A 27,448-nucleotide genomic window follows, 5' to 3' on the forward strand; every position below is an offset into this window, starting at 1 on the left:
TACTTCCTTATTTATGGGATATGATGAAGCATAAGGTTGAGACGTAGGGAATGATTGTTTGTAGAAGAAGGGAAGTAGCATTCATGTGATTTTGACATCACCATTAATCATCTAACAAGGAACATTAACAATGGGAAAAAGTGTAGCTACAATTTATCTTCCCTTGTTTGGAGGGTTCCCTAAAAGGCCAAAATCAGAGAGGTCTTTTCTTTAGACTTAACTGACCCATTCAAAACCGATGTAATGGTTGTTGCCTAACCTGTATTGCACTAGGGTATGGGGTTGGGTTATGGGAATGAAAAAGTTTCATGTTGTTGAAAACATGATTTTACCTACTATTTTCCACATATGCCCTATGTGTAAGTATTGGGTCTCTATCACTTTCTGTTAGTACTTGATGGTTCATCTTACCAATGAGATTGCAATGTCTTATCTTCTATTCAATCGTTGTACATACTCTTGGTTTCTCTTTCTTGCAAGAGATCACAAATAGTCCCCGTCCACCCTTGCCAAATAAATGGAAAAGAGAAAAAAATGACAGTGGCCTCATTATCATTTTATTCTTGTCATCATCTACATGTTTTGATTTACATTTCGCTCAGAATCCAAAACACATTTACTCATAAGCAGACTCGTAGCATCTAGCCAGATTTGATTCTAGATTATTTCACAGTGGAATCAAACATGCTTAAGCGTTCAAAGTTGTTACTTGAAGTGAAAGTATGCAAGAGTGGTTTGGCAGAGTGTGAAAGTCCATGACAGCTTAGCTGGTTGAAAATGACTCGAGAACTTGAACATTGTGCTTTTCAAGGTGACCATTCCTCAATTTGACAATTTAATTAAGATGATCATTTAAAACATGAGGAAATATGTGAACCTCTTTTACAAACAGAACATTACGTGGAACATGTCCTGTATCTTGTTAAGTAACTTGGAGGGATGGTGGTGAGTAACAGCAAGGCGAGAGTGTTCCTTTGATGACTCTTCTTTATTCTTTTTCCTTCTCAGCTGAAAGAATTGCTGCATTTCATTGGCACACTCAGTTGCCAATACCCCTCGTCTTATTTTGATATTTGGATGGAATGGATGAACTGGGGCAGGTTGAATATCTCTTGGTTCCGAGACATTTTCTCCTCCATCAGGGAAAAGCCTGCAAGAAAGCTCACTCATTATATTATGATTAATGTTCTTTAAGTGAGCATTAATACTTAATGTGCTCATTTTTCAAGAAATTAAGACTTTCACCTAGGAAAACAAGCGGAAACCCAACTCATCGAGTTTCTGAAAATTTAATACACAAGGGGAGTGCTAGCAGTGCAGATTAGGAAGTTCTCATGTCACATGACAACGTCAAGTGCTTATCAGGAAAAAAACATGACAACGTCAAGTGAAACATTGTGGATATCTCTTTGTTCATAAACATTTAAAGGGTCACACCTATCTAATACATATGATGACAAAGATAGACACAAAATTTCAACATGAGGAAACATAAGAGAGTTTTCACATGAAGGATCCTAATCCATCTAACTACAAAAAAATTAATCAATCACATGAATTGTGTTGAAGAGTATGTTCAAAAGAGTGTCTTGCTAGCATTTCTCGTAGTAAAAGGCAGGTAGAAACCACGTCGGCTTACCAATGAAATCTCACTGATTAAAAATAATAAATATGGAGTTAGAAACTTGGGGAAATAACCGCATTGTAGTGGAATATCTAAAGTTTTTTATATGAATTATGTTTTTAGGGTACTGAAGTCCTTTTCTTGTCATAATAATAAACTGTAATACACTTGTGCAAAATCCCTCATTTTCATCAGTTTTTAAGGTGTTTGATGAACAATAAAGGAGCATGTTGACTGCATACCTAATCCAGCTACCATCAGCTCCAAGAAGCTTATTGGGAGCTCCCCACACAACAGTATCTACTCTTGCCTGAAGAATGGCACCAGCACACATTGGACAGGGCTCAAGTGTAACATAAAGTGTAGTTTCCTGGTAATTCGAAAATTTATCCATTAAACAAAAAAAAACCATCAAACTCATTTATTGTTGTATCAAATACCAGAAATAATATACATCCACCATTTCTCAAGATGGGCCACATTATTATGTGATCCTTTCAGCAATCTTTGGTAACAAAGAATTAGGAAGCTGGGAAATGATTCACCTACCTGGACTACAGGTAAGTCAAAATACACACATCATTAACTTTCTTTTCATTCCAATTCTCTTCTGCCAAATAATGCTTTAGGTGGCTTAAAGTTGCTATTATTGTGAAATTTTCTCAATTTTTCAGAAGCAATTATTTTGTGATTGTTACCACAACAGGGTTTGTTTGGGTTCTAAATATTACTGGTCTTACTTGTTTGGCATCGTTGGGTCCTCCTGGTCCTACCAGTTGGGAGGATCCAGCACTGCCAACAGGCAGAACCAGGAGGACCCAGAGTTGCCAAACAGGCAGGACCAATGATATTTAGAACCGTAACAGGGATTCTCAAGATTATTTATAAAAGTATAGAGCAATAGATAATAAAGTAACCTTAAGTTTGCCTTTTATGGGTGTTTGGCTAATAGTCCTTTTAGGGGAGTTGCCGTTTCAGATGTGCATTGTGATAGGGTTGCTATTCTGCTGTGTTTTCTTGACCTCTATTTTCCCGGTTCTTCGTAATTTTTCTTTCTTTCTTCTAATAGTTTCCTTGTGTACCTCCTATCTTTATATTCCTCTTCTTTCTTAATAAAGTTCATTTTCAATCAAATAAAAATTACTATAACAGCCCAACAAGGCTTTTATGGTTATCAACTGATAGAGGGAGGGAGCATACCATACTACAACAGGCCAACAGGGGCAGCAGATCTATATCTAGATAAAAAGTTGACTTGAACCTTATGTTAAATGCATATCATAATTATCATATACCTACTCATGTAAAATTCTATTTTCATTGTTCAGTTTACAATTCTATAAATTGTTATTAATTAACTATTTTAATTTTTGGTACTATTTCCATTTGTCCACTCAATAAAATTCCAAAGATTTAAAATTCAATTATTCACCTAATATTTCATTGTATGACTTATTTAGAATAATTTGTTTTATCATTTTTGACTTAATAACCATATGTCATGTATTCTTTTCATGTCTTTTAACTCCCTCTTATGAATTAAATTATTCCACTGTGACTTCTAACTCCTTTAATAAAAAATTAAAACTATTAAATAAAAATATATATGTTAAACCTTTAAAGATAAACAATATTTTAAATTTCAAAATAAATTTTTGAATACTAATGAGTATTCTTTTACACGCGTTAAGAAAATATTAAAACATAAATAATTACTTATCATTCAAATCTACTAGTAAACTAGATAACAAGCATTTAGTTCCTTTTAGAAACTGGATGTGAAAACTATTCAGTATTCTGTAAATATTAGGTCTCCTGCTATTAATGTCTTTAATATAAAGTGGAGGAATACTGTCCCAAATTAGTCATATTAACTTGAAAAAAATTAAGATAAACATGTCATGAATTTTAACCTTGGCTGACATGTTAACAAGGAAAACTTACTGATAGTCTCCATGTGTGAAGCAGTTTTGAAGCTTCTCTTATACAAATCATCTCTGCATGGGCAGTGGAGTCCCGGGACTCTTCTACTCTGAAACCAAAATTCTAAGTTAAAATTATTGCAATCGCAAAGAATGAAATACAGAAATAATATCATAACACTTACAAGTTGCACCCTCGTGCAATAATTTTTCCGTCCTGCACAAGAACAGCACCAACAGGCACCTCCCAAGCATCAGCAGCCTTCCTGGCTTCCAAAAGTGCTTCATTCATGAACATTTCATCCATTTTTCGCTGCTCCAGTTCAACTTTATAAGCTTCGTCCCAATCATCAAACCTATCTCTTCCAACTTGCTTGTTCCGCTGAAACTTCCTTTGCTTCAACTCTCCGTCCTTTCTCTCTGAGCCAGACAATTCAGACTGCACTGGAGCAACAGGATCCTTGATTTCTACCACTGGTTCAATTCCAGACATGTCAGGTCCACTGATATTTACAATTTCTCCTACAATAGGTTGCCCTCTGGCAGGTAATGAAATTGGTAATTCTATGTTTTTTGTGCCAGAAGTACTTTCTTTCAAAACTTTTCCATCTTCAGTCAAAATAGCATTTTCCTCTCCGGAAGCATATGAGGCGGCTACGGATGTTGATCCACTTTCCAACCTATTTGAAGAAGATGATCCAACTTCAAGATGTTTTACTTTTTCCTTCAATTTTTGTGTGTCAGACACCTCTCCCTCAGTTTGGGGATGACGAATACCTGGTATTAACTTATCTGAACTCATGGTTTCGGGTGAGACACTTGTTTCTTTTAGTACATTACTTTTACTGGTTTCCTCATGCTCCTGCCCAGAAAACCATGTCTCGCTATCAGATTTGTTTGGTGAGTTTCTCTCACCTGATCTTCCAGCTGAAGTGGAGGACCCAGGGCGTGAACCCCAACGTAATCGAACAACATCTGAAATTATACTCCACAGAGACCTGCCAGTTCTATTTACAATCGGTTTCGCAGTTTCCTTGTTGATCTCTGGTTCTTCAACTACTGGAACTTGCTCAACAGACGGTTCTGTTACATCCCACATTTCATCAGCAGGGCCTTTGATCCCAGGAAGCCCAGAGGAACGGCTAGAATCATGCTTCTTTGACTGAGGGTAAATTGGAGTGCCTTGTTGCGTTGAACTATAGACCCGATTACCCTCAACATCAAAGGCCAAATTTGTCCCAGTAACTTCCATCTCCTGTGTTTCTGATGTTGTAACATCATGCCTGACCCTCTCTACGAACTCATCAACAAACTGACTAGATGATTCCGCTAAACGACCAGCTGAACCAAGAGCATCTTCTGGAGCCATGGTATTAGAAGGCTTGCTATACACCTTATCACTTTCATGTCTAGAATATGGTCCTGAAAGCAAAGCAGGGCTTTTTCCTGACTTGTCATACAAAGCAAACGAGCCACTTTCTAAAGTTTCAAGGAAGATCTGAGGGCTTGCTGTTCCAGAGGTGGATTCAACATGAGTTGAGCCTCCACCCATCTGGGGAGAGGAAGGGATCAATGTTATTGGAGAACTTCTTTCATCACCTTCTGCTGATATCACTCTTTCCCCAGCCACAGAAACCCGATTCCATGATCCCTTGAAGCTTGATTCCTCTCTGGAGGTGTTCCAACGTCTTTGCTCCTCACTGGTCAATTCAAAAATCCTTTCATCAGTTTGGGAAGAACTTTCTCTAGTTTTAACAACTGTCGTCAATTTGCTTTTTGGGATGAATCTAACTTTCTCAGAACTTCTTTGAGAGCTTGAAACTTGCTTTTCATCACTGGCATAGCCTTCTGATGAAGTACTGACATGTTCATATCCTTTGCTGTGTACAGAACTTTCAGTTGTCCTTTTATCAGTTTGCAGCTCTGTAGCCCTTGCATTTGAGCTGAAGTACAAATTTCCTTGCCAGTTCTTTAGACTAGTTCTAGACTTTGCAATAGATGTGTCTTCAACATTATTCCCATGAGCTTGTGATGCTTCAGAAAATTGTTGAGACTTTCTTCTTCTCTCTTCAGCCTGTGTGATGATCATCTCTCCTTTTTGGTGTTGCTCCTCCACTCCCTGAACAGAACTCAAAGAAATTTTTTTCTCTCCCACATTCTTCATCCTAATATTTGAGGTCCTTTCACTGTCTTCAATATTTGAATTTCCAATATATTTCTGGGAACTTCTATTTATTACATTCTTTCCTGTGGTGGAAGTAGAACCAATAAACTTTTCATGTTCACCACTTGTTTCCTGTATGTGCGTTTCTGATATCTGAAGGTTTTCCTCCCTGCCACTATGTGTCTTCTTTGATTTCAAAGTTTCCTTTCCTGTGGTGGAAGTTGAGCCAATGAATTTTCTATGTTCGTCGCTTGTTTCCTTTAACAGTGTTTCTGATATTTCTAGATTCCCTTTCCTGCCACTGGATGTTCTTCGTGATGACAATGCTGTCTCAACTTCATCACAACCAGACACTTCAATATCTGTAGAATGCTGTGTTCTTCTGTTCCCTGTTTGAATATATGCCTTGTTTGTTTTCTTATCCAAATAGTCAACAAAAGATGAATTTTCTTCATCACTGACTCGCTTTTGTGAAGTAGATGCGTTTACATAACCGGAGTCATCTGTTGTAAATACTCTTGAATGCATACCTTGGTTTTCTCCCGTGGACTCTCTTTCTTGCATAGTTCCCTCTTCCAGCTTCTTTTCAGACTTCTTCCTCATGTTCCAATCAATATCCGCAGCAAATGCAATTTTTTCCTTCTTTGAAATTCCCTGCACCTTTTTCAAGTCATCTCTTTTCCTATTGAATTCTTCATTTACTTTTCCCTCCATATTATTTGCTTCATCCTTCTTATATCCCTGTGAGAATTCTTCCACATCAATCTTTTGCTGAGCTTCCAGGTCACTCTCAAAATCTCCGGACGAAAGCGAGTAATAAGATGAACAACTAGACACATCTCTTCGCTTCCTTTGATTTTCACTTTTTGTAAAGGCTTCCCTGTCTTTGTTGGGCCTTTCATACGCTCTTCTCAAGTCTATGGCGGATGTCTCATGCTGCTTCAAATTTCCATTTTTCTCTGTTTCTACTCTCTCAGCCAAACTTAAATGTTTCTCTCTACTCAAATTTTTCCTTTTCTTATCAGCTTCCGTTCTTTTGGATGAAGACACATTCTTCCATTTGACATCAATAGCAACTTTATCGGCTTCATCACTCAAAATGCTGAGAACTGATTCACAGTCATCAGAGCCAACTGAACGGAAATTTTCTCTCCCTTTTTGTGAGGCTGCACAATAACATCTTCCCTTTATTCTCCTTCTACTTCTATTGCAAACAGTTCTCTCGTTGGCCGAACAATTAACCTCAAAAGAACCTCTGAGAAGACTGTAAGCTGGTGTCCTGGAAAAGCACTGGTCTTCACAACCCAGAGTCAACCTTCTAGATGCTGACAATTGAAGGAGAGCGGATTGCCTCAATCCATTGAGAAGAATAGGCTTTATGGGTACTCTGTAAGTGGAGAGTGCACAGCAATCACAATAACCACAGCAAGATGAACAGTGTGATGGGGTTCTATCAAATCTTTCACACCAAAAGTTTGAGTAGGCATTGGAAGGTAAAGAATATGATTCTTTACACCTAACAGTATATATCACTGAGCTGAAATATGCGTTGTGCATGGTTGAATGCGTCTTCCAACTAACAGTCGAAAAGCGTACCTTGATGAGAGAGCGGGTTCTTTTAATTCAATTAAAATTGAGCTATAGCAAGTAGAGAAATCATATCAAGTGGCATATATTAGAAATGCTCATTGATAAGACAGGAATGGCAATGAGCAGCAGGCCACAATCAGTTAAGTGCTGATATAAGATTCCAAATAGTAATAACCGATGCAGCCACATAAATGGTGAATTGCCTTAAAAGAAACACTGATTTGACATCCATGCTCAGCTCCCATCTTTCACACCTGTACCAATACATAGTTCAGCTAAATCAGAATGATTGTCACAGTTCAACTAAATCAACTTATCCAAGCATCATAAAATAACTAAACTTCAGAATAGATGGAAATTGGAAGGAAAAAATTTTACATAAAATGTCTCTTAAAAAGGAATTCACTCATCATGCCTCCTGACTGTCTAATTTCACAATAATCCCAAAATGCTGAAAGTTTACCCATCTGGCTCTTTAAAAGAGAACACTAATCAAACAAGTTCATTAACCAAATCACCACAAAACACTAATCAAAAACTAATCACAGTCCAAAAATGCATGCTCATTGCTCATGTTTCACTCAAGTTCATTAACCAAATCACCATAAAACTCATCAATTAGCACTTCAAATCTCCACAACACACTTCAGCCGGGCAATTCCATTCATGGCAGTAAAGAGACTTGATTTCACACAGTGACCAATGCTTAAACAATAGAAATTACAATCTTTTGTGTAATTAATGTTAAATTATTTTAATAATTAATGTGGCCCATGTAACTTATAGAACTAATTTTATGAAAAGATCCTCAATGTGATGGTCATTAGGATATTAAAGCAATTAAAGTTAGTTGGGGGTTTCAAAATTCAATTTTGAATTCCCTCTCCTCTTCCTTCAGAAAATTAAAAGATAGTGGGTGGTTACAATAACCAACCTACAATAAAGGGTTTACTGAGCAGTTCTCAAAGTAACGTATTCTGCTTCTCTTCTCATCCATCAGAGAAGGACTGAAAGTGGAAGGCAAAGAGGAGAGAAAAGGATTCAGAGAGCTTAAGAATTTCTTCATGGATTCTGGCATGAATCAAGGTTAGTTATCTCCCCCCTTTAAAGTTAGTGAGAATCATATGAATTAAAGATCCTGGTTTAGGTTTTCTGTATTTTGAAAAACCTAGAGTAGATGAAAAGAGAACACTAATCAAACAAGTTCATTAACCAAATCACCACAAAACACTAATCAAAAACTAATCACAGTCCAAAAATGCATGCTCATTGCTCATGTTTCACTCAAGTTCATTAACCAAATCACCATAAAACTCATCAATTAGCACTTCAAATCTCCACAACACACTTCAGCCGGGCAATTCCATTCATGGCAGTAAAGAGACTTGATTTCACACAGTGACCAATGCTTAAACAATAGAAATTACAATCTTTTGTGTAATTAAACCATCATCCACATAGAACACTCGTTTTTTACCTCAAATTTATGATGTTTTTTCAAATGAAACCATTCATTCCCCTGCATATTTTTCATCACCTTCTACTGATGTAAGGATTCAATTCAAGTCTATACCCACTCAAGAGGAGGTAAAACTTGAGAAAACAATGAAAGTGCATGAAATCCGCAAAGGGGTACCTGAGTGAGAGCGTGAATGGAGAGGAATGGCAAGATCTTGAACTGTGATGGGTGTGAATTACTGTTTTCCCTTACACACGAGCTATGAAGAAATGGTTGACAGTTACGATTTGGATGGTGGGTCTGTGTGGATTGATGAAGGAGATGAGATGGGGAAAGCGTTGAGAGTGGTAAGTGGTTTTCAGCTCATTGTTCTAGTTCCGAGCACACTGACACAGGACACAGTTGTTGTCGTGTCGTGGGGACAGAACAGAATCATTGAACCTAAGTTATCACGGGCCCATTTATGGGTAAGGCCCCAATTTTTGTCCAATGTCTTGTGGGTTGCTTTTGCCTCTCAAATTGAATGAATTGTCCTCTTGACCAAAAACAAAATAACAAATTGAATTCTTCTTATTTTTGGTGGTGACATAAAATAGTAGATCATTGGGAAACCACCTCCAAACTACTAGGCATGTTCGCGGTGGCTTGTTGCCGTCAACAGAGTTACAGTTCTAGATAGGAGTGTCGGAGGATCTCCACAAGAAGGGTGTTCACCAATTGGAATTTTACTAGAGGTAAGAAGATTTGAAGTTTAGACTTCAAAACTCAAGTGTTCTAGTCAGAACCATTGTGGGATTAGTTTGTATATCTTCTCCTTACTTTGTATGATTCCAGCTACTAGGTTTATTGTGTTTTCACTTTCTGAATTGATGACTGACTTAACATTCTTTCTCGAGGTTGCTACGTAGGAAATGATGAGAATTCTCTTTTTATATATTTAATTTTGTTATTCAGTTTATATTGATATTTCTTCTCTAGCTTATTAATATTATGATGTAATTAACCATGTAATCAGTGGTTGGTTCTCTTTTGACAGAGAGGATTGACTTAATTGAACTAAGAAGAGATATAGCAGAGGTAGTGGATTGTGGAACTTTAGGATTAGTTCCAACTCATATCGGAATAGTGGATTGTGAAACATATATATATATATATATATATATATATTCGCACATCATCCTTATTCATTTCATCATGTCAGCATGACGATTTCTGTTAGGTAGCGTGTTTGGTAGGTAATTAGTATTGTATCTCAGTTTCTTAACAATTTAAAGAGTATAGTTGGCTTTCGTATAGTAATATTATTAGGTTAAATATATGAATCCAAGGGATTTGGTTCAATTACTTTCACAAACTCGAGGCTTTTATAGTATGAACTTTGTTTCCAATTTAATTAGTGTCTTTCCTTTCTACATGATTACAATCAACTTACGACTTTTTGATTTCCTAAAGAACGAAGTCGTTCTCAAAAAGCAAATGTTCATGTCTTAGTTCATTGAGTATGGTAATTGAGACTTAACTCTTATATTACTTACTCAATAGAGAGTTTTTGCTATTTTGCATGTGTTTTTTTGTCATAGGAGGAAGACTAAAGAACTAAAAAAGCACATCAAGCCACAAGATCTCAATAACGTAAAAAGGAGGAAGTCTCCAAACTCGACGTGGAGAACACTTCCTACACGATTGTCGCGTTTATAATTTGAAACACTGTAACTAACAAAAGTTTTTTTAAAAAAAAAAGATTAGAAGAGGTACCAAGCACGAGTTTGTATATTAAAATTAAACTTCTTAGATAATTACTTTTAAAAGTAAATAGCAAATTAAAATAAATAAAAATTAAAAGATAAATAATCTACTATAAATAAAATAATGTTATGAATATTTGGATGCTCATCATAGTTAAGAGTCTATGGGCCAGGCCCACATGTAAACTTGTTCAACACTCTAAACCTAATAATATAAATACAAGGGAGTCTGCACCTAGCAGAGGATCCCCATCAGACTATTTCTCATATCTCTCTTCTCCTTTCTCTCTTACTAGCTACGCTTTATTCAATGCTCTAATCAACGACTACAATATCTACTGCATATTCCGTATCATTCACTTGTCCGACACTTTAATAGGCAATGGTGATGGTCATGACTCAATTTATATCAACCATTACTCAACCACTCCTGTTTTGTCTACACTTTTAAATTGGGAGGTGTGTCAGTGTCACTCTAATTAAGACCCAAATAATATAAATTCCTCCAACTACAGAAATTTAGGTCATTTTTGTGAAAGAAACATGGAAAATCCTTCCATGGGTATAATGGAGTAGGAAATGGTGATCTTCTTGAGATGACTTCATCATCTCTTTTGAAGAATATAAGAGCATTTATAGGAGAAGGAGACCAAAAGGAAAAACCCAAATCTTAAAAGCATAGTGACAAAAAGACACTTCTACTTTGGCTATTAATTTTAATTTATTCATGTCTATGATCATTATCGTTATGCGACTAAAATAAATAATGAATAAATCATAGGTCCCATACTGCAATAGCATATTCACAGACTAAATAATACTTATAGTGTCAATTGATTCGTTTTATCAGATTTTTCGAATAGATCCATTTGCAAATCATATTCTCTGTATTTTTATTCCTTTTTTTGTTGCACTGTATTTTAATTTGTTCCTTAATTCTTATATTATATATATGGTTAAAATTAATTCTTCAGTTAATCAAAAAATTATACACTTATATTATTTTGTTGTAGCTGAGATTGCAAGGACAATAGAGCATAGGTCTTTCCAAATACACCCGGCCTAGCTCAAAATTGCCAAACAATTAATGCTTTTTTTTTCCACAGGATGATGGACGTCGCTTTTATATGGTCTAGTTCAGTCGATTTTAGTTTGGGCTCTAGGCCGATCGAACCGACCAAAATAGAGATCGAAAAATATAGGTCTAAGATTGAGAGAGAGCCCATTGATCACTTAGCTCATTCACAGCCTTTCTTCAGACATCAACCCTAGCCTTTCACCCTCTATTCCCTCAAGAGTTGTCTCTTCTCTCTTTCCTCTCACTCAACCCATAGAGCCATATCTCATCTCCCTCTCATTTCACTCAAACCCCAGAGTCGTCGCTGCCACCAGTCCATGACTCTTCTCCCCTTCCCAGCCATTGCAAACCCAACCGTCGTAGCATCAACTTCTTCTTTACTCTTCTCCTTGTTCTCCAAATGATCCATTCATTGCTCTTCCCAAACCCTACTAAATGATCTTCTCCCTTTCCCCTTCACACCAAGCCCAATCTCCTTCTAGCGATCAATTCAAGTTTCTAGTGGTGCGATTCCTATCTCCACGGGTGCGATTCAAGTTTCTGGAGGCGCAATCAAATCTCTCCAACCATCCTCGTCAAGATTAGGTCTCTCATTTGACAACTTCTTCGCCGAAGACGATGAAGCTTGTTGCATGACGTTCCAAATCGAAGAACTTGTGGTGGATGTGCATGAAATTAATCATCGTCCTCGCCTCTAATCGCACCGCAGTCGTCCCAATTTTTTCACTTTCTTTCTTTCGCACTCCCACACTACAAGAAATTTGCCATATACCCACTAATATATTTAGTGACATAGATGAAAATCGTAAGTATAGGAATTATATACCAATAGACATAATATATGTGGGTGTAGGTATCATATACCTATGAGTCATTTTTGTCGTCACTAAACCTTTTAGTCACAGAAATAAACCATGGTATAGATAGGATATGCGGACATATAACTTACTCTGTGACTATAATTTGTGGATCATTGTAACATTGTTTTCTTACTCTGTAACTATGATTGTTCAATAATGTAGTTATATATGTTGATTATCTTCTTAAATCGTAATGTTGTCATTAGCTACCAATTGTTATCAGCACCACAATCACCCCTGAATTGTTTAGAATTTAATAAACAGAGCATACAATAAAACAGTAGGTTTGGTCAATATATATTTTGTTAATGATAGCTCAGTTTAGAACAATTAATTTGAAAATAAGTAGGTGTACGCCAAATAATGCTGTCAAAGCTACGTGTGTTGTTAGTTGTTGTATTTTTTAGGTAAATGAAGCAGATATCCGAATTATAAGGCAAATCTGACACGCATATAATTTATTAATTGAAGGTTCGGTAAAGCATTTATATTTTATATAGTTGATGAAATTAAATTGTACTTAAAAGTTACTTTTGGGTTGAGTATATTATGTTTAATAGGATTCATATACTTGTGAAGGGCTTACAATTTACTGTGATCAAAATTGTGTGAAAGGTGTCGTATATAAAATACCTTAACCCACTTTCACAATATATTTTTTTATAGGCACTTTAACAATATATTGATTGAATATTGATGCTCGAAAAGAAAATACATAAAACATGTGTCTTCTCTAGTGAAGTACAATAATTCTTTAGATGAGAGGGTGAGTAGCACAACTTTGAATTGTTGTGCATCCCGCAAGAAGCCGATTTAAAATGCGTTTGATAAATAGTTTAATTAAATTCTTATGATTAAGTGCTCGTTCACATAGCAAACTTTTTGTACTTCTCTACCTAGCAGTAGGCTCACAGATCTTATTTACATGCATGCTAAATATCATGATGTTAATGGAGGGAGTATATAGTACGGAATTAATATTTTTTTCCGGAGGAAGAGCTTATCGTGTTATGACGAGTAAACAAGTTTATAATAATAGATTAAAATAGTCCATAAGGAAGGGGAATTGATGGATATTGGATATATCAATGCAATGGGGCTATTGACTTTGTCAAATCAAACCTACGCAACAGGCCAGCATAGCAACAAAGAAAATTAATAATATGTGCAGTGTTTGGCTGGTGGATGGGTCTATTCTTTTGTAGGTTATTTCAAGGGCCACAGAATCTATTTATTAACTATACGATTAAATTATGCGAAACAAGTAACAAAATATATTTTGTACGTTAAGGAATAGTCGAAGTCAAAGCGTACATTATCTGACTAGATTATATTATGATATGCATCAATAATATGTGTCAACAATCATCATATATTCTTTTCGATATAAGGAGCTAGAAATGTTGGAAATTAAATTAGGTTGGTCATGGTTACACTCATATTAATCAACAAAGTACTAAGTTTCTGAAATCCAACTTGCCCTACATGCCTTTACAATGGATTATTAATAAAATCAAGATGGTGAGGGTTGACTTAAATATGTACGTTAACATTCCACATTGATTAAAAATAAGGGTAAGATAATTTATAAAAGGTAGTGCAATTTTTTAGAATAGAGTTTAGTCTAACTCAAATTTTAAGATGATCTCAGAGTTTACCTTATGGATCGTTTTATTAGAGATCACGCGCATATTTGTGATATAGCTAGAAGTGAGGAATGCAAAGAGAAGAGGGAGCTAGAATCATAGAAATTTTACATGAGACACAAAGTTTAGTTGTGTGAGAGAGAGAGGATGAAGTATATAGCCGTATAGGAGCTTGAACACAACACCATCGTCTTAGTTTGCAACATCGCGCTTGCTGCCACCGGCGTTGCATCTTCAGCCACCAATGTTTTACCATCATATGTAGTCCTATACCCATGCTTGATCGCGTGCTTCAGGCCTAATTCCGCAACTATAACATGTTGAAGCATGCAAATTTTCTTTTGTCCCAATGTTATGTATTTCTAGATAAAAAATAATTCATCATAAAATTTTTATGCAGTCATTTTTTGGGTTCAACACCACTGAAATAATCAGTCGAGTATACACATTCTAAATCCACCTCCACCCTAGTGAAATTGTAGGAAAAAAGAGAGAAATGAGTGATATGATATATGATGTGACTGAAAATACAGAGAAAAATATAAAAAAATGTGAAAATGGATAGGACTGTAAGAGAAAGAGTGTAATTAATATAGCACACCTCAATCTATTTCTACCAAATATTTAATCTAATGCATTAAGAGGTACTAGAAACTAAGTTCTTTATACCATCATTCGATTTATATTGATTCTATCTACTAGAAAATACTTTATTGTTATTTTTACTTGAACTGAAATTTTTGCACAAAACAAAATTTAATCAAAAAGAGCTTACAATGAGCATGATTTACAATTTACTTATCTTTTTCAATTAGTACTCAAAAAAGAAGAGGATAAGTTGGGAAACCATGCATACGTATACTTTTTTTTAAAGGGGGCCTTTGGATTAAAGATCTAGCAACCTTTAATGTTGCTCTTTTGGCAAGTGGTTGGAGAATGCTGTTATAAAGCACACTCCATATGGTGGAGAGATTTGTGGATTGGAAAGAGTGTAATAGGATTTCAGGACAGACCCTTTTGTAAAGGAAGGAAAATTGAAAATGAATTGGTATAGACTATATCAGATTTCAGAGAACAGAGATATTTTTTTTCGTGGTATGAGCACGCATATGAGTTTATACCCATCAACAGACAATTATATTTGATACATAAAGATCCACTTTTTGTGGGATTTATAATTAAGCATGCACCACAGTCAACTAGCCGATGCTTAAGAAAATAGAGAGGCTTATGTAGATTATAATTGGGGTCTTACTCTTGAGTGGTAAATGGAGTTTTGAGAATTTGGAATTTTGATGGAGAAGAGATCCCAATAGAAAAATGTTGTTATTGCAAAGTTATGAAATTTAATGGTAGGTGTTGAAGTTTCAGATTTGTTTCTGCATAGATGGATATGGAAAGAGTAATCCTCAAGGAATGACTCATATAAAGTGTATGTTTGGATATGGAAAGAGTAATTAATCCGAAGAATTGATCAATGTTAATCAATGTGGAGAACTTACAAAATCATTTCATGATGAAAGGCTCGCGTGGAGGTTGATTTTGGGAAGCGCGTGGAGGTTGATTTTGGGCAGCCTTCCAAGAAAATCCAATATACTAAACAAAATTAGAGTAAAATCAAATAATTTCAACATTAGAGTAAATTATAGGTTGTTGATTTATGGCATGCGCATGTATTTTTTTTAATTTTATCATTGAAATTTATTTTATTTTATTTTATCTAACCAACAATTATTTTTTAAATTTTTCATTTGCACATTAATCATTATCAAACCTGAATTACTCAAAATGATGGTAGCAGGGGAGATTATGACTATGACAACGACGTAACTGGTTGGAGTTTTGAGCCCTCATTCGAGGGAGGCACTTGCTTTCGTTAGGCGCTGCATTTAGCTCTTGATCTTGGCTTTTAAAGGGTAACTTTTGAGACTAATTGTTATACTTTAGTTTATGATTTTATCTCGTTAATTTCACTTTTGTGCGTCATACTCATAATTGCACCCCTTTTTTTTTTTTTGACTAGAATGCATTTTCCTTTGCCAATTTAGTTTGGCTTGAGGAGCGACCCTTGGGGTGATTCTTTTTGTGCTCTGTGGTGTTATGACCTCAATGCTGAACTTTTCATCTTAATGCTATTATCTGTTACCTTTAAAAAAAAGTTAATTATATCAAACTCAATTTCATCAAAAGGATCACAAGTACTAAAATAACTAATAATAATAATATATTCAAACATGATTACAATATTTATAGATATTAATGTATGAATAAATATTTTTTTATACATCGGAAAGATAAATTGCACCATCCAAGAATTGATCCATGTACCTCACTCACCCAACTCATATGTCCCTTAGCTCTTACCACTTGAGCTATCATTTAGAGACGCATGAATAAATATTATTCGTTACAAATAATTATATAAATATTATTTAAAAAAACTATATAAATATGTTGTCATGTCATATTTTTTTTATAAATTCAACAATTAATTATTTTACTTAGCCTTAATTATTTTTGACTTAGTGTTTGAATAAGTTATTTGAATATTTTAAAGAAGATAATTGAATTAATATTTTATCATATTTTTTTAAACTTATCAGATTTAATTTTATCTAATTTTAAAGGATCACAAGTACTACAATAAAAAAAATTCTAACATGATTACAACATTATTTATAGATATTAATACTATTCGTTATAAATAATTATAGAAATATGTTTTTGAAAATTCAGCAATTAGTTTTACTAGACTAACTATTGTTGACTCTGTGTTTGAATAAGTTGTTTTAAATTTTATGATGAAATATATTATATAGTTTGACAAATCTTGTAAAATAATGATTTTTGTAAGAGATTAGAGTTGAATAGGAGAATTTCAAAATTACTTGTGATAAGATAAAGTTTTTTTTTTCTTTTCTTTTGAACGTGTGATAAGATAAAGTTTAAAATATGAATAATATCTATTACAATTAGTAGATAGTTTCACTCCTTAAATATTTAGTTGATGATTCAACTATTGAGTGATCCATATGATTAATGATTCGTGGGGTTTTTTTTTGATAAGCAAATAATGATTTGTGGGTATTATTATTGGACTAATAAATACGATGTTGTCTAAATGACCCATGATAAAGTTTGAGTTAAATAACTTACCATTCAATCACATTGGAGATAAGTGAGTTAGAATTTCTATATTGTATTTATTATTTTATTTCCAACTCATTTATCTCCAATGTAATTGGATTGTGGGATATTTAACTCAAACTTTATCATGAGTCATTTAGACAACCCCGATAAATACATGCTAAACTTTGACCATAAATAAATTTTACAAATCTTAATTAATTACTAACTAATAATGATATATACACACCTCATTTTCTAAATACCTCCTTTCGACTCATTTTTATTTCTATCTATCTCCTTTTATCATCTATCAAATCTTATATTTTCTCTCTCTTACTTTTTCTATCTCTCTCCTCCACCTCTCTCCACCTTATCTTAGAGGTGTGAAGATTAAGATTATTTCTTAATCAACATAAGTCAGTCAAGCAAATAAGGAGGAAACATTTCTATCTCTATTAATATAAAAATTGTGTTAGTGAATCATCTGTAAATATATCGGTAGGCAACATGTGATTCAAAAAACATATTCTTGATCTGTATCGATGATCGGAGTGGAAACACCAAATTATATTACATGTGAAAAAGCAGATGTTATGTAATATAAAAAGCAGAGGTGATAAAAAGAACTAGAGAAAATGAAATGCAATATTAAAAAAGTGACATAGGATGAATCAAACCTTTGTATATGATTCATGAAACTAAATCAAATGACTCTGGAGGTAACTTTGCATTTTTGCAACCAGACAAAAACCCATGATGTTTTCTTCTCTGTTATTATTATATGTTTGATTTGACCAATAATTAATAAAATCTTATCATTTCTTCGATTAACCCAAATTACTATTATGGGTTCTTCATCGTATTAATTAGCTGTGATTGTGAACCTTCTCTTCTCTCAAGAGAGAGAGAGAGAGAGACTTCTCTGACGCCATTGACAACAAGCTCCATAGCTTTCCCGCGAAATAGAGAGAAAAACAGAGACACAAAAAAATAACAACAACATAAACATAAACAAAAATAAACATTAAACAAAACAGAAAACTCTCTGTTTCGAGAAGACAGTCCCTGTTTTCTCTCTGTTCTTGCATCTGCATCTGCAATCTTCTCATACTTTATTTCTTTTTTTTGCATGAAAAATCAACCTTGACAAATTCCAATTTTTCATTTTTTGATAAAATTTTGACACCCCATTTTGTAATACCATGTGGGTTGTGTGAAAGTAGCAAAATTTCTTGAGTTTGGTTGGTGCAATGCGCGTTCAAAGCAAAGGCTCTATAAGGGTCAAAATGCAAGATCTAGGACAAGTCTTTGTTCAACCCTTTCACCTTCTTCTTGTTCTTCTTCCTGTTTCTCTTGTAAACAGGGTGAATTTTCATCACTCTTTGTTGTTTGCTTCCTCGAACATTCTGTTTCCTAGTTGATGATTCCATTGACCGGTTTTGTAGGCTCAGTTGAACGTGTCTGTTTCTGGGTTTTTGGTCTTTTTCAAATTTCAACCAACACGTTTGTTTTCTCCTAAGTTCCAACAGTATATAGAGATTTGATATAGAGATTTGATTGCAGGCTTCAACATATATATATATTTCTGTTGTTATTTTGTTGTGTCAGCCAGCCTGCATCATCATAATCATAAGAATCATAACCTTTCCCTCACACTCTCCTTGTTTCTCTGACATTCCTTTGTTGTTTGTTTCTGGGTCTTTGACCCTTTTCTGGTTTGCACCCTTGTTGCTTCCATAGTATGATTTTCATGTGTCTGTGACAAAAGGGTTTCTTCTGAGCTTACTGGGGTGGTCAAATTGTGGTGTGTTTGGTGGTTGTGCATTGGAGACTGTGATCTTGAAACTTGAAGTTGAAACTGAGCTTAGGTGGTGGTTTTGTTGGCAGTTTGTGTGGTGGGAGGAGCAATTAGTTTCATCTCAGTGGCTCTTTCTTTGTGCTTTTTTGGGGGGTGAAAGGGTAGGGAAAGAATGAGGGGTGAAAGGAGGAAGAGGCTGCATTTTAGTAAGATCTACTCATTTGCTTGTGGGAGAGCTTCATTCAAAGGAGATCATTCACAGATTGGAGGGCGTGGATATTCAAGGGTGGTGTTCTGCAATGAACCAGAGAACTTTGAAGTTGGGATTAAGAACTATGCAGATAATTCTGTGACTTCCACAAAATATAATATTGCTACTTTCTTGCCAAAATCACTGTTTGAGCAGTTTAGGAGGGTTGCTAACTTCTATTTCTTGGTGACTGGAATCTTGGCTTTCACAAAGCTTGCTCCTTATACTGCTGTCAGTGCTATCCTTCCTCTGATTATTATTATTGCTGCAACTATGGTCAAAGAGGGTATTGAAGATTGGCGCCGGAAAAAGCAGGTACTAAGATTCTTCCTTCCACTTTTTCCTGTTCTCAGTTTCATTCCATAAAAGTGAATTTCATGAATCTTTTAGTCCTCCATCATGGAGCACTAGTGTGTGGATTCCAAATGAATTTCATTGGTCTTCTCTTCTTAAACTTGATTTATATTTTCTTTTCGCAACTCATAGTGTCTATAAACTCTGTTTGGGGAAGGATTGGGGGGGGGGGGGGGGTTACAACGTGTTCCATGGCTTAATTTACAGCAAGTAATTTTAAAAAAAGAAAATTGTGGTTTTCTTACAAGGTTAAGGAATAAGGAAGTCTTTGATACAAATGATTGTTTTTTTTTTCTTTGTATTTTATTGTGGTTTTGTTAAACTGTGAAAGAAATGGTATGCCAGTTTTCATGAGCATGATAAACAGCTTATGGACGATTCTAGCATTTTTGGGTTAGATCCTTGGTATGACATGCTTGAAAGGGATGAAGTACAGTAACAATTATTATTTGTTAACATTATCTCTCAGATTCGAAGTTCAGTTGAATACTGCAGTTGAAATTTCTTAATAATTTGATATAATGACAGTGAGGTAAAAAACCAGAAAGTTCAAAATGGTATCTATATATTCCACTTTCTGCTACAATATTTCCTAAGGGTTAAGTTTTGTTGTCTATGAAAATTTGAATATGATCAAAATTTCTCTTCTGTACAATTAAATATATGAAATTAAAACAATAGACCACAGGTTATTGACAAAAAGAAGAATAAAAAGTGGGAGGGGGGATTCTGGGTGTTTATGTATGATGTCAGGGTATTATAATTTAGCTAGTGGAATATTGTTGCAGGATATGGAGGTGAACAATAGAAAAGTTAAAGTTCATAAAGGGCATGGAACTTTCGAATATACTGAATGGAAGAATCTGAAAGTGGGGCATATAGTAAAGATAATGAAGGACGAATTTTTCCCTGCAGACCTCCTTCTTCTTTCATCTAGCTATGAAGATTCAATTTCCTATGTTGAGACCATGAACTTGGATGGAGAGACAAATTTGAAGTTAAAACAAGGGTTGGAAGTAACTTCTGCCTTACATGAGGATTCCGAGTTTAGTGATTTCAAAGCTACAATCAAATGTGAAGACCCAAATGCAAATTTATATTCATTTGTTGGGACCCTGGAGTTTGAAGAGCAACAATATCCCCTCTCTCCTCAGCAGCTTCTTTTGAGAGACTCTAAACTCCGTAACACGGATTACATATTTGGAGCTGTCATCTTCACTGGTCACGATACAAAGGTTGTTCAAAATTCTACTAATCCCCCCTCAAAGAGAAGCAAAGTTGAGAAGAAGATGGATAGAATTATCTACTTCTTGTTTTGCATCTTATTTCTGATGGCATTTGTTGGATCTATTTTCTTCGGTGTTGCGACTAAAGATGATTTGGATGACGGGGTGATGAAAAGATGGTATTTAAGACCGGATGATTCGACAATTTTCTTTGATCCTAAAAGAGCAGTTGCTGCTTCTGTATATCATTTTCTTACAGCCTTAATGTTATATGGCTTCTTCATTCCCATCTCATTGTATGTTTCAGTAGAAATTGTCAAAGTTCTTCAAAGTATCTTCATCAACCAAGATATCCATATGTACTATGAAGAAGGAGACAAACCGGCCCATGCCCTCACCTCAAACTTAAACGAGGAACTTGGCCAAGTTGACACAATACTTTCTGATAAAACTGGAACTCTGACATGCAACTCAATGGAGTTCATCAAATGTTCCATTGCTGGAGTAGCTTATGGCCGCGGTGTTACGGAGGTCGAGAGGGCCATGAGTAGAAGAATCGATTCTCCTTTGAATATTGACATCAGGGAATCTCCTGATAGAAGTGCACCCACCATCAAAGGTTTTAACTTTGCAGATGAAAGGATCATGAATGGAAACTGGGTTAGTGAGCCTTATGCAGATGTTATCCAGAATTTTTTTCGCTTATTGGCAATCTGTCATACAGCCATACCAGATGTGGATGAAGAAGACACGGGAAATGTCACATATGAGGCTGAATCTCCAGATGAAGCAGCATTTGTGATTGCAGCAAGAGAAATTGGTTTTGAATTCTATAAAAGAACTCAAACTAGTTTATCAATGTACGAATTGGATCCAGTTTCTGGTGAAAAAGTTGAAAGGTCTGTTTGTAATTAAGATATTGTTTACAGCTACTTCTTTTTGGAATTTACTTTCTTCGAGCCATGTAATAGTAATACTACTGAATGCATCAAATGTCCACAAAGTCACTAACTAATTTGTTTTTGCAGGACTTACAAACTTCTCCATGTACTAGAATTCAATAGCTCGAGGAAGCGAATGTCAGTGATAGTGAAGGATGAAGAAGGGAGAATTATGCTTCTCTGTAAAGGTGCTGACAGGTTTGTGATAAACTAACCTATAATGATAGTATTTTGAAGTTCTTATCTTTGCTTTGATTCTATTAAGTTGCCTTGTGTCATATTTCATGCAGTGTCATGTTTGAAAGGCTTGCCAAGGATGGGAGGGAGTTTGAAGAGAAAACCACGGAACATGTAAATGAATATGCTGATGCAGGTTTAAGAACCCTGATACTGGCGTATCGTGAACTTGATGAAGAACTATACAATGAGTTTGATAGTAAGTTTTCTCAAGCCAAAAATTCAGTTACAGAAGATCGGGAAACACTGATTGAGGAAGCATCAGATAAGATTGAGAGGAATCTAATCCTTCTCGGTGCTACTGCTGTAGAGGACAAGCTTCAAAATGGGGTGGGTTGGAAAAAATGTTAACATGTCAAGATTTATCTATTGGGGAAGGACTTGAAATGATGTACTTCATATTGTTTTGACAGGTTCCTGAGTGCATTGACAAGCTTGCACAAGCTGGAATTAAGATCTGGGTTTTGACTGGGGATAAAATGGAGACTGCCATCAATGTTGGGTATAATATTGTGATTATACCTTTCGTAATTTTCTGCAGCATGAGAATTACTTCTCAAAATTTTTGACGTCAATATACAATTACAGGTTTGCTTGTAGTTTGCTTAGACAAGGAATGAAACAGCTTATAATTCAATTGGAGACTCCAGAAATTCTAGCTTTAGAGAAGGCTGGAGACAAGTCGGCGATTGCCAAGGTAAAATGAACTTCAACCATTAGTCTAGTTGTTATTTACTCTAGTTTAGATATATGCGTAGTTCCATCGAGCATGTGAACGAAATGGTTGTCTTAATATTTACATTATCCCAATAAGATATTAGTACATGGATGAGCTGATGTGTGTGTTGAATCTGGTATAAACTGCTGAAAATTTGAATTCATATTTTGAATTCTTCCATCGTGGTTTTGCATACACAGCGACTTGATTGAGTGATATTAACAATAATTGTAACTCTATTTGTATGGCATTTTTCACTTTTGTTTGAAAAGATGCAAGAAAAATTATGCATGCATTCTATTATTTTGTTTCTTTCCTTTTGTTTTAACGCATTAAAACTTTTGCTTGCCTATGCTGAAAGGGATTTCTTGGTGTACAAGTATCATAGTGAAATTGGACAGTTGAAAGTTAGAGAGACCTTATATCTTTATGCTGACTCATGTTTTAGGCTTCCAAGGAAAATATCCGCCAACAGATATCTGAAGCTATTCAACAGCTTGCTGCCTCCAGAGGAACCTCTCAAAGAGCATTTGCTTTAATTATTGATGGAAAATCACTTGCTTATGCTCTACATGATAGTATAAAGGACATGTTTCTAGAGCTCGCGATTAAGTGCGCATCTGTTATCTGCTGCCGCTCGTCTCCGAAGCAAAAAGCACTGGTACGTTTCAATCTATTATGTGCTTCTATTTCTCTATGTGACATAATGTCCTCATTTTTGTTTTAGTTCTGATAAAATTTTGGGTTAGATTTTAAAAATAATAATTCTTATACTGGTTCCCCTTTTAAAGGTCACTAGACTGGTTAAATCTGGAACTGGCAAAACGACATTAGCTATTGGTGATGGAGCTAATGATGTTGGAATGCTTCAAGAAGCAGATATAGGGGTTGGAATCAGTGGTGTTGAAGGAATGCAGGTATTCAGAAAGTTGATAAATTGTTTGGTTCTATAATTGGTTTTTACTACTTATATTGTATTGTTACTACTTTTTTTAAAATTTCATTCTCATTCTCCCCCAGGCCGTTATGTCTAGTGATATTGCAATTGCACAGTTTCGTTATTTGGAAAGGTTACTTCTTGTACACGGACATTGGTGTTACCGGAGGATCTCATCAATGGTAAGGGCCCTCTTCATATAGAATTAGGTGGTTTTAAGAGTTGCCAAACTACCCTTTAGGCTATAATTTTTTTATTTGAAACCTTTATTTGAGATTCAGATTAACTTGTTTTTTCTTCTTCTGACAGATATGCTATTTTTTCTACAAGAATATCACATTTGGCTTTACCCTATTCTTGTATGAGGTGTATGCATCATTTTCTGGACAGCCTGCATACAATGACTGGTTTCTGTCTCTGTATAATGTCTTCTTTTCATCACTTCCCGTGATTGCCCTTGGCGTCTTTGACCAGGATGTATCAGCTCGGTACTGCCAGAAAGTAAGCTTACTCTTCACTATAACATGTCATCAAATTTCTGAGAGTAGCTTTGAGTTGAGAATTGATTCCGGTGAAAAAGAAGTTTATCCAAACATGCTATTAACCCCTAATTGAATTTTACTTTTTCATGGTAACTTTTAGTTGAGCCTCAACATTGACATTCCTTGTTATTTGTGTTTAATGTGGCAGTTTCCTTTGTTATATCAAGAAGGTGTGCAAAATGTCCTCTTTAGCTGGCGTCGAATACTTGGCTGGATGCTCAATGGATTCATCAGTGCCATAATAATTTTCTTCTTCTGCACAAAGGCAATGGAGATTCAGGCCTTTGACGAGGAGGGGAGAACCGCTGGGAGGGACATATTGGGAGCGACGATGTACACATGCGTGGTTTGGGTTGTGAACTTGCAGATGGCACTTTACATCAGTTACTTCACCTTGATTCAACATATTTTCATCTGGGGATCCATTGCGATCTGGTATCTCTTCCTCCTCGCGTACGGATCATTGCCTCCGAGCCTCTCCACAAATGCTTACAAAGTCTTCACTGAAACCCTTGCTCCATCTCCTTCCTTCTGGATTGTGACATTGTTTGTGGTGGTCTCAACTCTCATACCGTACTTCTCTTACTCAGCACTGCAGATGCGGTTCTTTCCTTTGTTTCACGAAATGGTGCAGTGGATTAGGTATGAAGGGAAGGCGAATGATCCCGAGTTTTGTGCTATGATGCGGCAGGGGTCGTTGAGGCCAACAACGGTTGGTTCGACAGCTCGCTTAGCAGCTAAGGATGATGATAACTTTACTAGAGAGAACGGCACTAACCATAGATGATGCATTTTGTGTATAGCAGCCTGAAAAATGTATTATTGTGGCTCCTCTTCAACCGTATTTTGGCTGGGAAGTTGGATGGAAAAATAAACTGTATACCTGTTTTTTTGTTTGCTATTGAGGCTGTACAGCGGTTAATTTGTAATTTTCTTTTTGTATCATAGAATGTAGCAGTTACTGTGTATAGGTAGAATTCTTTGTAGGATTGCATAGCGCTTCTGATATAGAAATCTTATCTTAAGAGTTCCCTTTTCGTGTCAAGTTATTCTTTTGTTGCTACATGCAATTGATCATCTTATAAATCCCTGCATCACTCTTTTATGATTTACTTCATTGTTGGAAGTGTAATTGAGAAATGACATATTAAATGCTATTCACCTTGTTTGGTTGGGAGAAGAAAAGTAAGAGAAAAGATAGAAAGAGAATAGAAAAATGAGATGATTTTAAGGTTGTTTGGTTGGAGAGAAAGTGAAAAGAAAAAAGTAAGAGAAAAGAAAATTGTATGTTTGTAAAATGATACTATATATCCTTACCTAAAATAAAAAATTTGATAAATAATTCTTAACAAAAAACAGTGGTAAAAAGATAGTTAAACTTTTTATTTTTGTTATTATTAAATACTTTTTGATTTTCTTAAAAGGAGCTATTTGTCAAATGAGTAAAGACTTACACAGTCAATTACTCCACACCAGGAGAAAAGATGAGATAAAGACATGGATGAGCTGCACCTCTTATGAACTACCATTTCTCTTGTGGCCTCCGAGGTTGATCGCTCTGTAATCTCGCCAGGTGATTTGAATTCTAACATGTTATGCTAGCTCGATTTTTGTTACTTACTGAGTTAAGCAGCAACAGCTTATCATTTCTACCATGTTTATTTTTCATATTTCAGATTTGATAACCTCCATCAATTCAATGGATTGTTTCAATTACTATCCATATTTTCCTCACTTGTTTGTTAAAATTTCATAGTAGCACCCTTGGCAAACGTACGTAGCTTTGATTATTAATTTGTGTTGACTCCAAAAGAATTATTAATTTTAGCTTTGACTCCAAAAGATAAGGCATTCGCTTTGATGATGATGTATTATCAGGTAAAGCTAGCTATGACTATTGAAGAAAAATCAAGCAAGTATATATAGCTGAATCTTCTTGTTGGATTGTGTCAACTTGGGAGAATGATTCTCAAGTGTTTGGGTTTTCGCCGTTCAAAGAAGAACTCAAGTTCAACTAAGAGGCCCTACCCAACAGTGATAGAAGAGTTATCCCATCCATTTTCTCTGGAAGATATTAGGAAATCAACCAATAACTTTGATGAAGTAATTGGTGTAGGAGGCTATGGTAAAGTATATCAAGGCAAAGCTCGTCTTCTCCAACTTGATCATGTTGCTACTACTACTGCACTTGTAGCGGTGAAGCGAATAAATGTATCTTATAATACATATGCATTGAGAGAGTTCCAAAAGGAAGTTGAGTTGCTCTGCCAGTTTCGTCACCCTAATTTGGTCTCTCTTATTGGATTCTGCATCCACAAAGATGAAAGATTTATTGTTTACCCGTACATGTCCAATGGTTCCCTTGCTGATTGTTTATTCAAGAGGGATCAAAGGGAACCACTCTCATGGAAGAAGAGGCTAGAGATATGCATTGGAGTGGCGCGTGCGGTGCACTACCTTCACACTGGACTCAAACGCATCATCATTCACCGTGACATCAAACCCTCTAACATTCTCTTGGATGAGAATATGGTACCCAAGCTCTATGATTTCGGGATTTCCTTACAAGGATCGTTGTTCTCGGCAAAGCCACAACCAATTGAAGGAAAACGCGTTGTTGGTAATAAGTTTAGCTTTATTTTCAATTTTACAAGCTCAGTGTAGGGAACAACAAAAGTTTTATCCCCTTGAATGACATCGGTTATATGGATCACTGACACCATTGAACTAACAATTTACTTAATAGGTACACTTGGTTACATGGCCCCCGAGAATATCAGGGATGGCATCTTGACAGATAAATGTGATGTTTATTCATTTGGCATTGTTCTATTAGAAGTGATATGTGCAAATCCAATTTATACAATTAAAAAGGAGATGCATGAGACAAATGAAGAAATATTGATCAGGCTCCAAGCTGAGGATATTGATCCGGCTCTTGCTGGAAATATTGCACCAGTGTGTTATGAAGTATACATAGATATCATTCGCAGGTGCTTAAAGCTTGAAGCAAATGAGCGACCAACAATGGGCGAAGTGGAGATGCTACTTGAGCATGCTCTGACTTTACAACAGGAAGCCGAAGCCACAGATACTAGTGATGATTATCTCTGATTCTTCACTAGCATTATCAAACCATAACGATGAGAAGCGTCAATTTCAGTCTTGAGTATGTTAATTTGGTGAGTCTTGGATGGATTAAACATCATGCACTGATCGCTGATGGGG

General features: G+C 35.5%; 4 protein-coding genes across 6 annotated transcripts in view; 2 read left to right on the top strand and 2 right to left on the bottom strand.

Moving 5' to 3' along the window:
• Positions 1–525: 525 nt before the first annotated feature.
• On the bottom strand, positions 526–9,177 carry LOC130739616 (tRNA(adenine(34)) deaminase, chloroplastic). Its single transcript, XM_057591963.1, has 5 exons — positions 8,937–9,177; positions 3,732–7,554; positions 3,569–3,656; positions 1,867–1,994; positions 526–1,150 (listed from the first exon to the last, which is right to left on the bottom strand). Exons 2-5 carry the CDS (start codon positions 7,265–7,267, stop codon positions 883–885), a joined length of 4,020 nt encoding a protein of 1,339 aa, XP_057447946.1. The 5' UTR covers positions 7,268–7,554; positions 8,937–9,177; the 3' UTR covers positions 526–882.
• A 5,327-nt stretch (positions 9,178–14,504) lies between these two features.
• The window catches only part of LOC130739627 (uncharacterized), a 30,034-nt gene continuing 17,090 nt past the window's right edge, over positions 14,505–27,448 (bottom strand). The window contains exon 4 of the mRNA XM_057591979.1: positions 14,505–14,555. Within this exon, the coding sequence (XP_057447962.1) occupies positions 14,520–14,555 (36 nt within the window). The 3' untranslated portion in view covers positions 14,505–14,519. The remainder of the gene's footprint in view (positions 14,556–27,448) is intronic.
• On the top strand, positions 17,997–25,332 carry LOC130739622 (putative phospholipid-transporting ATPase 9). Of its 2 annotated transcripts, none has more exons than XM_057591970.1 (11): positions 17,997–19,580; positions 20,408–21,744; positions 21,874–21,984; positions 22,077–22,353; positions 22,437–22,525; positions 22,612–22,720; positions 23,190–23,402; positions 23,533–23,658; positions 23,762–23,860; positions 23,988–24,179; positions 24,369–25,332. In XM_057591970.1, the coding sequence occupies exons 1-11, from the start codon at positions 19,188–19,190 to the stop codon at positions 25,005–25,007; spliced, it is 3,585 nt and encodes a 1,194-aa protein (XP_057447953.1). In that variant the 5' UTR covers positions 17,997–19,187; the 3' UTR covers positions 25,008–25,332. The 2 variants fall into 2 exon arrangements, with proteins under 2 accessions (XP_057447953.1, XP_057447954.1); XM_057591971.1 differs by having other exon boundaries at positions 19,455–19,580; positions 20,392–21,744.
• Positions 25,646–27,345, top strand: LOC130739626 (putative receptor-like protein kinase At5g39000). 2 transcript variants are annotated; one of them, XM_057591977.1, is made up of 4 exons: positions 25,657–25,793; positions 25,897–25,993; positions 26,099–26,840; positions 26,967–27,345. In XM_057591977.1, the coding sequence occupies exons 3-4, from the start codon at positions 26,183–26,185 to the stop codon at positions 27,332–27,334; spliced, it is 1,026 nt and encodes a 341-aa protein (XP_057447960.1). In that variant the 5' UTR covers positions 25,657–25,793; positions 25,897–25,993; positions 26,099–26,182; the 3' UTR covers positions 27,335–27,345. The 2 variants fall into 2 exon arrangements, with proteins under 2 accessions (XP_057447958.1, XP_057447960.1); XM_057591975.1 differs by lacking the exon at positions 25,897–25,993 and having other exon boundaries at positions 25,646–25,793.

This window comes from Lotus japonicus, chromosome 2, assembly GCF_012489685.1.
Source record: "Lotus japonicus ecotype B-129 chromosome 2, LjGifu_v1.2".
NCBI classification, from domain to species: domain Eukaryota; kingdom Viridiplantae; phylum Streptophyta; class Magnoliopsida; order Fabales; family Fabaceae; genus Lotus; species Lotus japonicus.